We start from the raw sequence: 12,811 nt of genomic DNA on the forward strand, positions 1-12,811 counted from the left end.
AGCTGCCGTGCCAGGCAGCTGCGAGGAGGAGCCAAGGGAGCGGGCACCGGCTCCCAGCACCCTGCCCCGCTCCCCGGCCAGCGCCAGCCCTGTGCTTGCCGTTGGGTCCCCATGACAAAGGGTGGCAGGAGCCATGGGAGAGCTGCTGGGACATCACAGCAGGCACAGGTCGGAGGGTCCTGGCCAGCCAGCCCTTCGCACTCAGCTAAGGTGGCTCTGCCGGATGCCGCTTTGCTCAGGTTTGTGTCCTTTCCGTGTAAACACAAAGAAATACAGTTTTCTGGCAGAAAAATACCCCCCTTTCTCTGCTATTTCTTACAGCAGATCTTTTTTCTCCTGCCTCCCAAGCTAGCAGAGTAGCACTGAATTTTGTTAATTCTCAAACCACAGCTCTTTCCCCAGCACAAGCTTGTAATTTTTTTTTTTAATATGAGGAAGAGGAGGAAGAGGATAGAGGATGGAAGGGGACAGGGACAGCTCGATGCATTTAGGGGAACTTCATTAAAAAATTTTCTGTTTATTTGTGTTCTGCTAGCACAACCTGACCATATTCCTGGTACCATATTCCTGGTACCATATTCCTGGTACCATATTCCTGGTACCTTCCCTTCGTGATGGAGAGTGCTAGTGGGCAGACTTAAATCTGTACCCGCCGCAGTTTAGATGGGCTGGAATAAAATGGGGCCAGTTTTATTCAAGTTAACTTTTTTCAGGTGCTTGAGAATGTGGGGGGTGGGGTGGGTGGGGGAATATGATGAATCTAGAAAGACATCATCTCTCCTCTTTAGTGTCTGATCTGCCTAACCTAGTGTGCAGTGCGTGGTTACAAGTTTTCTTACACTTTTACTGTGTAGAAACAGCATGACAGGGATGGATAACACATTTCTAAGGATGCTGAGTTTTCCGTGCTTTTCACACATACCCGTAATACTTGGATTCATACACAATTTTACTCTAAGCTGACAAGGTTACATGCGCTCTCTATTAAGCAACATATGTTACTCTGTTCTCCAGAAAGGGCAATTTTAATACTCCGCCAGTAGGAATATGTTGCACAATGATGCATACCCCAGCTGCCGTTATTTTCCATCTAAAGTTATTTAAATAGTGAACTCTGCATAAAAGGCAAATGTTGAAAATAGACTACTACTAACCTCAGGTGAATGGTAAGGTGCTCATGATCTGATTAAATAGACGTTTCTTTTCTAATTGGGAAGATGAACATCTTTCTTTGTGGGCAGTGTAAAATTAATGGATAATCTGTATTCACCTCTTAGCTGCTTGGGGTTTATGAGTGATCTTTTTTATTAGTGTGACCACCTGCACTTTTTTTCTTGATTATTTTTATATATATCTCTCTCATAGGTTCATTTTCAATGTGTGCTTAAAAATTTTAGTAGAGTGCTTAGAGCTTTAGCTGGAGACTGACTGTGGAGCTGTGCAAGTCCAGGAACAGACTGGTGTCTCTTCCGCTCTTTCCATTTTCTGTGTATTTCCCTGAAATTATTTCCTATCTATCTTCTAGGATTCCCACATTGCTGTAGCCAAGAATTAACCCGAATTTGCGGTATTATTACAGACATTTAAAGATCCAGAATCATACCCAAGATGGGCAAACTACCTAGGTCGAAGGCCAAGAAAGCTCCTCTGACTGTTACACCATTTGGCAGTGAAATGCTGCGTGGTGTGATACTAAAAAGGGATCATGGGGAAGTTGCACAAATCTTCATTCTTTCCTTGATCCGAAGCTGGATAATTATTTCTATATAATTTCTTTATTAAACAGTAGGCTGGAGCTGGAGCCATCGGTAGCTGAAGATACCATCCTGGTTCCCTCAGTGGAGGGAAATGTGGGGGTCTTTGTCCTGAAGTAGTCACTTAAAATCAGAATGCGGTACCCAGAGAGCACGGAGTGAATTGCTGTCACCCAGCTCCCTGCACCTAGTTGCAGAGCCGCTCCTGTTGCTCCTGTCGCAATGCACAGCAAAGCTCCCCCTGAGCATCCCCCTCCTCTCCCAGCAGCAGGGCAGGCTCCGGGCTGCTGGTTTGAGAAACCCCGCTTTTGCTTTGCTTGTTGGCTCAGTGAGAAGCTCGTTAGCAGCCACGGTGTGGATTTTAGTGCATCTTTGGGGATGCAGGCTGTGTTCCCAGCAAGGGTTGTATGGCATTGGTCCGGTGCCCCTGGAAATGTGCAGGTTTTCCTCTCCCCTGGGTCAGCTAGTGCCTGTTGGGTTTGGATTCGGCAGCAGCTGCTGAGACTGTGCAGACCATCTCAAAGTCCCTTCGGTGGCATTTCCAACCTTGCCATCACCTCTGCTCTCCTCCCAGCAATAGGGAAAGCTAAAATCTTAATGCTTTGCATCCCTCTCTGTTCCCCAGCAGAAGGAGGGATGTTGACAGATGTGGGCAGACCCAGCAGAACTCTGTGCCCAGGGCAGACAGGCTGTGGTCAAGAATAACTCCAAGCCAGGGAGGTCCTGATCAGTTGTAGAGAGATGTTTTCTGTGGCCCCATTAAGTAAAGAGGCTTGCAGGGCAGGTCCTGTCGATGTGCACCACGTCAGTGAGACCATCTGAGATGTCCAGCAGGAACCAAAAGCCCATACTGGCACCTGTAGTCTGCTAATGGGAAGGATTTGCCATTGCTTCGGAGAAGTCCAAGGAGATAGCAGAGGGCCAGCCACCCCTCCCGGGCTGGGGAATGCCAGGGTGCACGCAGGGCAGCCAGCCCAGCCCCAAGTACTGCTCCTGGCACTTGCCTAGTGCCTCCGGCTGACTGTGACCATCAGCCACTGCCTTCCCGGGAGCTGCGGGGGCTTGCTGGGGTGTGCAAGGACTTGTGGTGAGACATGCCTTTCTCCTGCCGTAACCAGCAAGCGGTACCCTGGCATGGCAGGGCACTGAGCGGGGCTGGCTGTGGCAGCTGCTGTCACTGCCAACATGAACTGCTGTGCCATGAGCCGGCAGGTCTGAGCACAGGTTCTGCCCTGCGCAGTTTGGGGTTCATCCCTTACAGTCTCTGTGGCTCAAATCTCACATAGAGGAACTACATAAGCCTGATGCCCCCTTGGACTCTAGCCACAGGTACTGCTTGGGGTTAAATCCCGCTGATTTGCTGAATTAGCTTTGTGAACAAAGAGCAAATTGCACACTGTGGCTGTAAGGAGCGGGGTGGCAGCCTAAGAATGGTGTGCCAGGCTCTGCAGAGCTTCCTCTTGGTTTGGTCTGCTGCTCCTCTCTCCTGGGTCCTTTTCCTCCCTTCTAGCAGCTATTCACCCAAACTCAAATTTGAAAGCCCCTCAAAACCAGCGATGCATCTCCTGGCCGGTGGGACTCGGCATGCCTGCCCTGCGCAGCCCAGGGATGTGTGTGGCAGCTCAGTGGAATTGCTGTTTTATTGAATCCTCTTCCGTGCTAATTTGTTATTAAATTATGGTTAGTGTTTCATTAAAGCCCCAGTGGGCATGAGTTCATTAGCGTTTTAGTGGCTAGAGCTGCGCTTCGTTGAATGGGAAATGTGTCCCAAAGAGCATCTGAACTCGTCGGAGCGATTGCGCCCGTGAGCTCTGGTTGGGGCGGGATGTGCCATAGCTCTCTAAGTGCATGGCTCGGACTTGCTAAGGAGCTTGGCTTTTGCCTCGGCATCAGGATAAGGGCCTGGATTTATGCAAGGGCTTAACAAATCTGGCTGGTCGACCTGTCTGAGAATTTGACTTCTTTGATCCAGTCAGTTCTCATTGGAGTTTTGCCGTGAGCTGTCAACACAAAGGGACTTGGGCTTCAGCGTGGCAGAGGCAAACCAGCTTTCTCCATGGCACTCCGCTGTGCCAGGCTCGGGGCGAGCCCGGGCAGAATGCCTTGCTTGCAGCAAGGGATTGTGGAAGCTTCTCCAAGGAGCTTTGCATTGATTTTGTCCCTGAAACATATGCCAGAGCTGGGTAGCATCTTTGTTGAAACATCCTGGCCTGTCTGCATTGCTGTCCTGGGGCTGTTACTCACCCCCAAACCAGGCTAAAAATCAGTCTCTCTAACCCTGAGATATTTTTCAGGGTTGTTGTTTCTTCCAAGCCCATATTAATTAGCACTTGGGATGGCCCAGAATAGAAACCCCACAGCTCCAGGAACGTGGAAATGCAACTTGATGTTTATAATCAGTGATGGTTAGGACCAATAAATCAGGCTGCAGCTCCACAAGGTGCCATGCATCACTGTGGGTGCTGCAGAGAGCATCCAGCTCAGCCCACGGCTTCTGGAAAAATGGCATGCAGAGCTTTAGAAGGTGCTGGGTTAATTAATGCAAGGTAGCTGGGCTGGAGCTCACCTTTACAGAGCTAAGTCAAGACATTTCTTTAGTGTTAGGTACCAGACACTGCTGTGACCTCGCTATTGGATTGGTGTCTTAGCAAGGCTCAGAGAGGGGGTTCTTGGATGCAGTTTCACCTCTGCTTGTAACGATGGGGAAGGGGACTATGAGAGAAGGGGAATACAAGAAGGACCCTGATGGGCTTTTTGGTGAGACCCTTCTCCCTGCAGAATGAGCCCTGCAAGCAGCATAGAGGTATGTGCTGGGGATTTTGAGGCTGGCTGTAGCCATGATGGGAGCCTGAGCTCTGCTTTTTCTCGAGCCCATCACCACGGCTTCAGCCCCATATTGGGTGGGCTTGTACAGCTCACCTGGTCTGTGCACTGAGGGGGGCAGAGCTGTGTTCCACCCACCCCCCGCCCCCGCTGTTTTCTGAGTCATTTGTATCTCCCATCCCCATCAGTGGACTTTAAAATGGCTTTGAGGAATTATACTTTCAGCTCTTTTATCATTCGATCACAGGTCAGGGCCAGCAGCTTTTCCTGCCTGCTGGTTCTGGCTGCCAAAGTTAATACATCATGCAGTGCTGGAAATGTCACACCAAGGCTCGAGGCTCGGCACGGACTGGAGGCAGAGCTTTGCATCGGGGCGCCTGCCTTGTGCTCCCTCTGCAGAGAAACTGGCAAAATAATGAGAGGATAAATTAAATTCTTCTTCCTCGGGTGTGCGACGTGCAGGATGCGGGGCTTTCCTGCTGCTGGGCTTTCCTGCTGCTGGGCAGGCACAGAGGATCTGTCCCTATGGCTGTGCACAGCACCCTGCGTGTGGGACCAGCACACCGGGTACCTGATGTGGGTGCACCCGTGGCAGACTGGTTATGGGACTCCCCAAAAGTCCCACCGCAGGAGGTTGCTCAGCCTAAATGGCTCATCTAGCCTATTCCCCTGCCAGCCCCCTCCCTGCCTGTAAGAATCTAAATGCTAAAGTGGCTGAATTTTGGGGGCTCTAGTTCTCTCCCTGAGCTGGACCAGAGCTTTGTGTTTAGTCACTGATCCTTGAAAGTTCCTGTTGGGTTTTTTTCCTGTCCAGTGGCTTCTAATTCAAGTGGGTAATTGCATTATCCCATCTCCCCTGGAGAGGGAGGTTCAAAGAGTCCTCAGTAATCACCTTCAGTTCTATACTGAGCCCAAAAATAACCCCCACTCGAAATGCCGTTTCCTTTACCAGAGCTCAGCAATGGCCACAAGCCAGCAGGGCAGACCGGCCGGCCCTGGGGGCTGGCAGTGCCAGGGAGGTGGCAGTCTCTTTCCAGGGAAGTACAGCCCTTTGGAGGGCCAGAGCAAGTGCCTGAGAAACACCAGTCCACGTTTGCAGCAGCATCCTGAGCTGAGCAAAGCATTATCCACATCCAGGAGCCAGCCTGCCTTGGGGTGTGCTCCTCCGGCTGCTGGGCATGGGGACACTGCAGGGCCCCCCCTGTGCTGTCCTAGTGTGGGTGCGCAGGCTGATGCAGGCATGTGCTCAGGGAGTCATCTGGGATCAGGGAAACCTTTCCCTGTCCCTCTCGCCCCTTCCCGGCAGAGCCTTTTCAGTCCTCCCTGGGGCTTTCCTGGTGCCGGGAGGCTAATTCAGGTTTTTCTTCCATCTCCTGCAGTATGAGTTTAAAGCCAAGAATATCAAGAAGAAGAAAGTGAGTCTCATTGTGTCGGTGGACGGCGTGAAGGTCATTCTGAAGAAGAAGAAGAAGGTAGGCAGCCGTGCCTCAGCAGCAGGAGCCCTCCCCTCATGGTGCAGGGACCTGCAGCATCCTTGAATTTCTGGGATACTGGTGCACTAAGAGAAGGAGGGAGGGGCTGGAATCAGCCTCGGATGGGCCAGTACTCTCAGGGTGGCTGAGCCAGTCCTGATGCAGGTGTAGAAGAGGCTCAGGGGCCCACATGGGAGGTGATGTGGGACATGGCTGGTCCCCATCAAGACCTGTCCCTTGGCAAAGGGTTGCAGGGGAAAAGCAGCAGAGCTGTGACAAGAGCTTCCCGGGTCTGTCCCTGGATGGTCTGCCCTGTCCTTGATCTCAGGGGCAGCATCTGACGTACTCATTTTCAGCTTCTTTCATTGCAGAAAAAAGAATGGGCCTGGGATGAAAACAAAATGCTCGTCATGCACGATCCCATCTACAGGTGAGCCTGCTCGGTGAGGGGACAGAGGCTCGTGTGGCTCCACCATGCCACTTACCCCATGCCACACCAGCACCACACTGGGGACCGACTGTGCAGAGCTGCTGCTGTCCCCACAGAGGGCAGCTCCCCTCACGTGCTGTGCTTTCCAGAACTGCCCATCGCTCTTCTTCCATCTTGCTGGCAAAAGTTAAGAGCATGAGGTGTCTGTGTCCTGGGGAAGCTGATGGGAGCAAGAAAGGGCCCCAGCCATGCCAGGGAGGGAGCAGCAGGCACCCCAGTAAGGAGGCCAGCTCTCTGAGCGGGCAAAGCAGAGGGGTGAGGTTTGCTCTTCTCTGTCCCTGGAGGGCTCTGGGACTCCTGTACCTGGGGGCGGAGCGGAGAAAGCCCCATGCTGCCTTTGCAAAATGCTTGCTGCTGCCAAGTCAGCAGGCTAATTTTCCCAGCCAAGGCAAAACCACTGCCAAAAAATTTTCTAATGGGCTTTAGCAGGGATGTGCTGCAGAGGCTGGGCATCTGCCAGCACCCCATGCCCTGGGAAGCACTGGCTGTGGCCTCGGCAGTCTCCTGGGCCTGTGGGTAATATGTATGTTGATATCTTCCCTTCCTTTCTGTCTTTGCAGGATATTCTATGTGTCTCATGACTCCCAGGACCTAAAGATCTTTAGCTACATTGCCAGGGATGGGTCTAGCAATGTCTTCAGGTGCAATGTCTTCAAATCCAAGAAGAAGGTAAAGATGCTGGGATGTGCATCCAACCATCGCAGGGCCTCGGTGTGATGGCTGGGGCAGGACCCCGTGGCATTGTGCTGCAGCTGGTGGCCCAGAGCACCCTGGGGATCTGAGCTCTGGTGCCTCAGTCCCTGTGGCAGCACACCAAGACCCGAGAGCTGTGCCAGGTTGGGGAGGTCACTGGGCAGGGGCAACCCAGCTGAGGTTATGTTCCTTCTCTCCTTCCCTTGCCTGCTGCAGAGCCAAGCCATGCGCATCGTCCGGACGGTGGGACAGGCATTTGAGGTCTGCCACAAGCTGAGCCTGCAGCACACCCAGCAAAATGCAGATGGGCAGGAGGATGGAGACAGTGAGAGGAATGGGGATGATCTGGATGTCCCAGGTATTCTGCGAGGGCAAAGGCAGGGGTGGCATGCGGGTCCTGGAGCCTGGCAGAAGTGGTTTGCAGGGTCAGCATCTTCCCCTGCCACTCCTTGCTGGCTGACACCTGCAGGGAATGGATTTGCACAGCAATCTGGCCTGCGGCACCTCGGGCTCAAGCTGGGATCTTGCCCAGCAAGGAGCCTTCGCTAGGTGTTAGCCATCATCCTCGCAGACATCCCCCTTGCTGGGAGCCCATTAGCAGCACCAGGGACTCTGCTGGGCGCCGAAGTTCTCTGCGTGCTCGGCTGCACACACTGCAAACATTTCCTTGCTGCTTCCACAGAAGCCCTAAGCTCAGCCCTTCCTCGTGTCCCGAGGTGCTCCCGGGCCCGGGACTGGCTCTCTGCGATTCCCTGCATGTGTGAAGCTGCACTTGGGGTCTTGCATCAAGCTCCCAGAGCTGCAGGCAGCCTGCGGACCCCCTGCCCCCTTATCGGCTCCATGGGCAGAGGGTGCAGGGAGGCGTGCCGCTGGCTGGGGGGCTGCTGGTGCAGCCTCATCACCCCAGGCTCTGCCAGGCCCCGGGAAGCTGCTGTGCTCCTTGGTGCTGGTGCCTGCCATGGAGGGGTGGCAGATGTTTTGCAAGAGGTTGGTCAAACGCCTCCAGTGCCCGTTGGGATGCTGGTGGGTGCTCCTGCCCGGCCAGGTGCTGGATCCCCCCCCATCCCAACAGGAGCAGCCTGGGCTGTGCCGCCGTTTCCTGCTTGCCTTTGCAACCGGTGCTGTTGGGATGACCTAATCATTGGGCTGTCCTGGGCCGGTCATTGTTTGGTTTTCCTCCACACAATGTCCTGGCCGTGATACACAGCTCCCTGGGGATTTCTGAGCATCTGTTTTTATTGGGTTTTTTTCCCCTGTAATCTCTTGTTTACCTTTCTTTAGCTGTCTCTGTGTCTCCTGCTCTTGGTGGCCCATTTGTCTCACATCAGGGGTTTTGGCAGCTGTTCCCCAGGTTTGGTGTGCTGGGGCTGGCTGTGTTTTTGGCCACAAGCCTCATTCAAAGCAGCAGCAGGAAGCACAGCTGTATGCCTCCGTACCAGAGCCCGAGGGTGGGTGGCATGGGGGCGGCGGGGACCGACCGGTGGGCATTGCCCACCATGCCATGGGCGCAGCGTAGCAAGCTCCCACTCCACACGGGCTGTGTTCTGCTCTGACGCTGCTCCCACAGCCTGCCGCCTCACCAGCGTGGAGAGGGCAGCCGCCTCAGCAGAGGAGACGGACATCGATGCCGTGGAGCTGCCGCTGCCTGGAGCCGACATCCTCGACTTCAGCCGCGGCGTGACCGACCTCGACGCTGTGGGCAAGGAGGCGACCGCCTATGCCGACGCCAAGGTGCGTGGGTCCCTGCCCTCCGCTCTCAGGGCACGGTACGGCCCCAGCCCCGGCGGCTCTGATGTGCATCCCGGGGGCCCCAGGATCCGGAGGGATTGTGCAGCATTCCCCAGCTCCTCAGTCAAAGCCATCTGCCGCCGCAGGGCAGCCCTTTGGCTCCGGGCCCAGGGCGCTGTGCTGAGCCTCAGCTGTGTGCAGCCACACGGAAAGCATCTGGGGCAGAGCTGATAGGGATTTTTTCACGCACGCACGCAAAAAAAAAAAAAAAGACTATTTTGATACACTGGAAATTTCGTGAGAAGCATCAGCACTTTCGGGAGTTTTCTACAGAAGTATTTGGGCTGTGTTTGATACTGAAAAAATACTGTCTTTGAAGTTTTTCAGCACCCCCAGCAAAGCGAGCATTTGCTTTGAATGCAGCAGCTTCTTTCCTGGGTATTTTGGGGGCTGCTTTGTGCCGCAGCCCGTGTGTGCCTGGTGGCTCTCTGTGGCGAGGGGCACAAGATCACACTTTTTGATGTTGGTGTTTTGCAGAGCTGCCTCCACCCTGAAGATATCTTGACGGCGTCGCCCAAAATGCTGCTGCCCTCGTCCGCCCAGCTGCCTGACCTGGGAACACCCCTCTCTGCCCACCACCAAATGCAGCTCCTCCAGCAGCTCCTGCAGCAGCAGCAGCAGCAGACACAAGTAGCCGTGGCACAGGTTCTCCCCTCCGCTCTTTGCCCAGGGGAAGCAGCAGGCTTGCTGCCCGAGGCGGTGTTGGAGGCGGGCAGCTCCCTGGGGAGGGCAGGCTGCCTCCAGGCCCAGATGCTGAGGTGGTGGCTGTGGGGGAAGCTGGGGCACAGGGGATGGCGAGGGGCCACCTCCTGGGCTCTGCAGCAAGGGGAGAGGAGTGGCCATTTGCCCTGGCCCCTGCACAAAAGATGAGCCGAGTGCTGCCTGGGCTGTGCAGCTGACAGCTCGTTCTCCGTGCCGGTATTTCTCGTTTAAGCAACTCCAGCTGCTTCATCCAACTGATTACCTTAGCTTTAGTTGTTCCCTGACCCATCTCGGTGCTCTCTGCAATTGCTCGACCTTCTTTCTGGCCTGAGCAATCAGCTCCAGCAGCCTGCTGTGGTTCGCGGCAGCTTTCTTCTTCTCACATCAGAAAGTCAGTATTGGTCCTTCTGGCCGAGCTGCTGCCCCAAGAGCCCATGTGGCTGCTGGGGTCATGGTCTTGGGAAGCTGCTTTCCCTTCTGGAAGAGGGACCTGCATCCTCGGGGAATCCTTGATGTCTGCTCAAGTATGGTGTTGCTACAGGCAGAGCTTGCCAGGCAAGCAGTGCATCTGCGGTAGGGACTACTCACCTTCAGTAATTCCCAGTTTTGTGTAGCTGCAGAGCCTTGTGGTGGCAATTTCTTTTTCTTCTTATGGAATAGCCTAATGCCATTTCTTGGCTGGCTCCTGGGATGGCAGCCAGTGGCCTCACCCCCCTCTCTCTTAAGAGCTGATGCCCTGCTCTGGACCCCTGGCCACCCCCAGGGTGGTTCTTGTCACTGAGCTGCTCCCCAGTCTCTTCAGTGCGCACCGTGGTGATTTTGTATTGTAATTTATTAATGAGAAAGTTGAGTCCTATCATGTCAGATGCCTTTCAGATGACTGCATGCATTACATCAACACCTCTGTCAATGGCATTTGTCATCTTCTCTCAAAAAGTATCGAGTCAATTTTTCTCAGAGTGAGCACAGGCTTAATTCTTCACTAACAAAGCTGGGAGATCCACTGTGCTGACCAGGGCCTGTGCTTAGTCTATTGCTATGGGGACCATCCTGTAATTATGTTGGCCTGTAATTACTTGGGTGAGGATGAGACGCCGTTTAGTTCCCTCACTGACCAGACACTTGCTTTTGCAAGATGTTTCCAGATACCTGTGAGAGTTCGTTGTCTTGAATTAAGGCCAGGAGTCCTTCCTGGGTCTTGTCCCAGATATGCAAGATACGATGTTTGGGCTGTGCTCGCATCTTCTCTTGGCATCACATGAGCATCACCTGGGCCCTGCTGCAGGCACCTGCAGATACGGGCTGCAAGGAAGGGTGATTTCCAGGCTGACGCTGCCAGCACCAAGCTTTGGCACCCGCTTAACATTTAAATGTGATTCCATCCCTGCCAGCTCGGCTTGGGGTCTCTGCTTCACCCACCAGTGTTTGGGCAGAGAGTCCCTTTCCCACCATGCTGCTGTGCCCGCCCTGCCCTACCAGCGGCAGCAGGAGGAGGAGGTGACGGTTGCTCCTGCTGCAATGGTGTCGAGTGTCTCACCTGGCTGATGGCCCACAGGCAAACCAAAAGGGCTCTCTCTGTGCTGCCTGCTCAGAGTACGAAGTATTGCACCCCTTTGCCCTTGGTCTGACTTCATGGGCAGTTGCAAGTCCCAGCCCCTGGCCTGGCCTCGAGCTCGCTGCGCTTCAGCCCTGCTCTGCCAAGGGCACTGCCCCGCTGCCTCGCTGGCTGCGTTTGGGCAGCTCAGGACAAAGCAGGCAGCAGCAGCACTGCCTCCTGGTACCCATCCAGGGGGGCAGGTGGTCCCCAGCTGGGCTGCTTTTGGGGCCCTGTAGCCGAAGCAGCACCTCACCCTTAGCAGCCTTCCTCTTCCCCAAGGTCACCTTCCAGGCCAAGGTAAAAGTCTTTGTGTTTGTTGGGGCTTTTGTGTTTTGAGTTTTTGTTTGTTTGATGTTTAATCTGTGCTCTCCCGGTTGCCCATGAGCTGTGGCTGGTGCAGTCCTTGCAGGCATTTGTAGGAGCTGTGGGTGGGTGGCAGGGAAGGGGTGCTGAGCTGGTGTGGGCTCCGGGTGGCTCTGCACTGCTCTCCCGTGTCCAGAGTACGCTCCTGGGGCTCTCCTTGCTTGAGCTCAGACCAGAGCGCTGCCCAAGCTGCCCCTGGCAGGGGCTCCTGGCTGGCCTCACCCAGCAGCATCCCACCTTCCCTGGGGCGTGGTGCTGGTGATACAGATGCTTGCATACGCGTAGTTGTGCTGAAATTAACCAGCTTCTTGCCCATGGACTCCTCCTGGACTAACATCCAGGCATTTCTTTCCGGGGCCAGAGCGAGCAGCCAGGTCGCATCCCCAGAGCCACCGTGTCCCAGCAGCACTGCCATCTGTGTTGCTCCAGGCATGTCGTGCCTGTTGCAGCCGGAGCTGCCTGCAGCTCCAGGACAGCTCTGATGCTCCAGCCCCTGCTAGCGACAGGCGCTGCTGGCAGGACCCTGTCTCTGGGAAACCCGCCCAGAAAGGCAGCTCGGCCAGGGCTGGCTTGCACGCCCAGCACCATCCAGTTGGTCAAGCCTGTCTTCTCTTCTGCATCCATCTGGCTTCCTTCTGGGCTGCCCTTTCCTTGTGCATTCATGGCACATGTGCCTGGCCAAGAGTTCCAGTCAGTGCCACCTCCCTTTGCCTTGGGCTTTTCCACCAGAGAGGCCAGGGGACCATGCGCTAGAGTTTCTGTGCCCTGGTGCAACACTGCTGCTTGCCCCCGCTCCCCATCACATCTGCGGGTACCTGCAGATACCTGGGCTTCTTCATCAAAGCTTGGTGGGATACTGGTGAGCCCCGGTAGATGAGCAGGGGTGGCCGGAGTTGAAGCTCTCAGCCTTCAAGCAGCATCTCCCACACGCTGACCCCTTCTTTCCCATCACACAGGTCCACTTGCTGAAGGACCAGCTGGCCGCGGAGGCGGCAGCGCGGCTGGAGGCCCAGGCTCGCGTGCACCAGCTCCTGCTCCAGAACAAGGACTTGCTGCAGCACATCTCGCTCCTGGTCAAACAGGTGCAGGAGCTGGAGCTGAAGCTGGCGGGGAACACCACCAGTAAGCG

General features: G+C 54.9%; 1 protein-coding gene across 2 annotated transcripts in view; it reads left to right on the forward strand.

Annotated features, from left to right (window-relative positions):
- LOC121095386 (nitric oxide synthase 1 adaptor protein) overlaps positions 1-12,811 on the forward strand; it is a 43,014-nt gene that overhangs the window by 26,550 nt on the left and 3,653 nt on the right. The window contains exons 3-9 of one of the 2 annotated variants that reach the window (XM_040610108.1): positions 5,957-6,049; positions 6,406-6,479; positions 7,100-7,208; positions 7,449-7,590; positions 8,800-8,963; positions 9,498-9,665; positions 12,639-12,804. In XM_040610108.1, coding sequence (XP_040466042.1) covers positions 5,957-6,049; positions 6,406-6,479; positions 7,100-7,208; positions 7,449-7,590; positions 8,800-8,963; positions 9,498-9,665; positions 12,639-12,804 — 916 coding nt within the window. The remainder of the gene's footprint in view (positions 1-5,956; positions 6,050-6,405; positions 6,480-7,099; positions 7,209-7,448; positions 7,591-8,799; positions 8,964-9,497; positions 9,666-12,638; positions 12,805-12,811) is intronic. The other variant, XM_040610109.1, reaches the window with a different exon arrangement.

Source organism: Falco naumanni, chromosome 11 (genome assembly GCF_017639655.2).
Source record: "Falco naumanni isolate bFalNau1 chromosome 11, bFalNau1.pat, whole genome shotgun sequence".
Taxonomy (NCBI): domain Eukaryota; kingdom Metazoa; phylum Chordata; class Aves; order Falconiformes; family Falconidae; genus Falco; species Falco naumanni.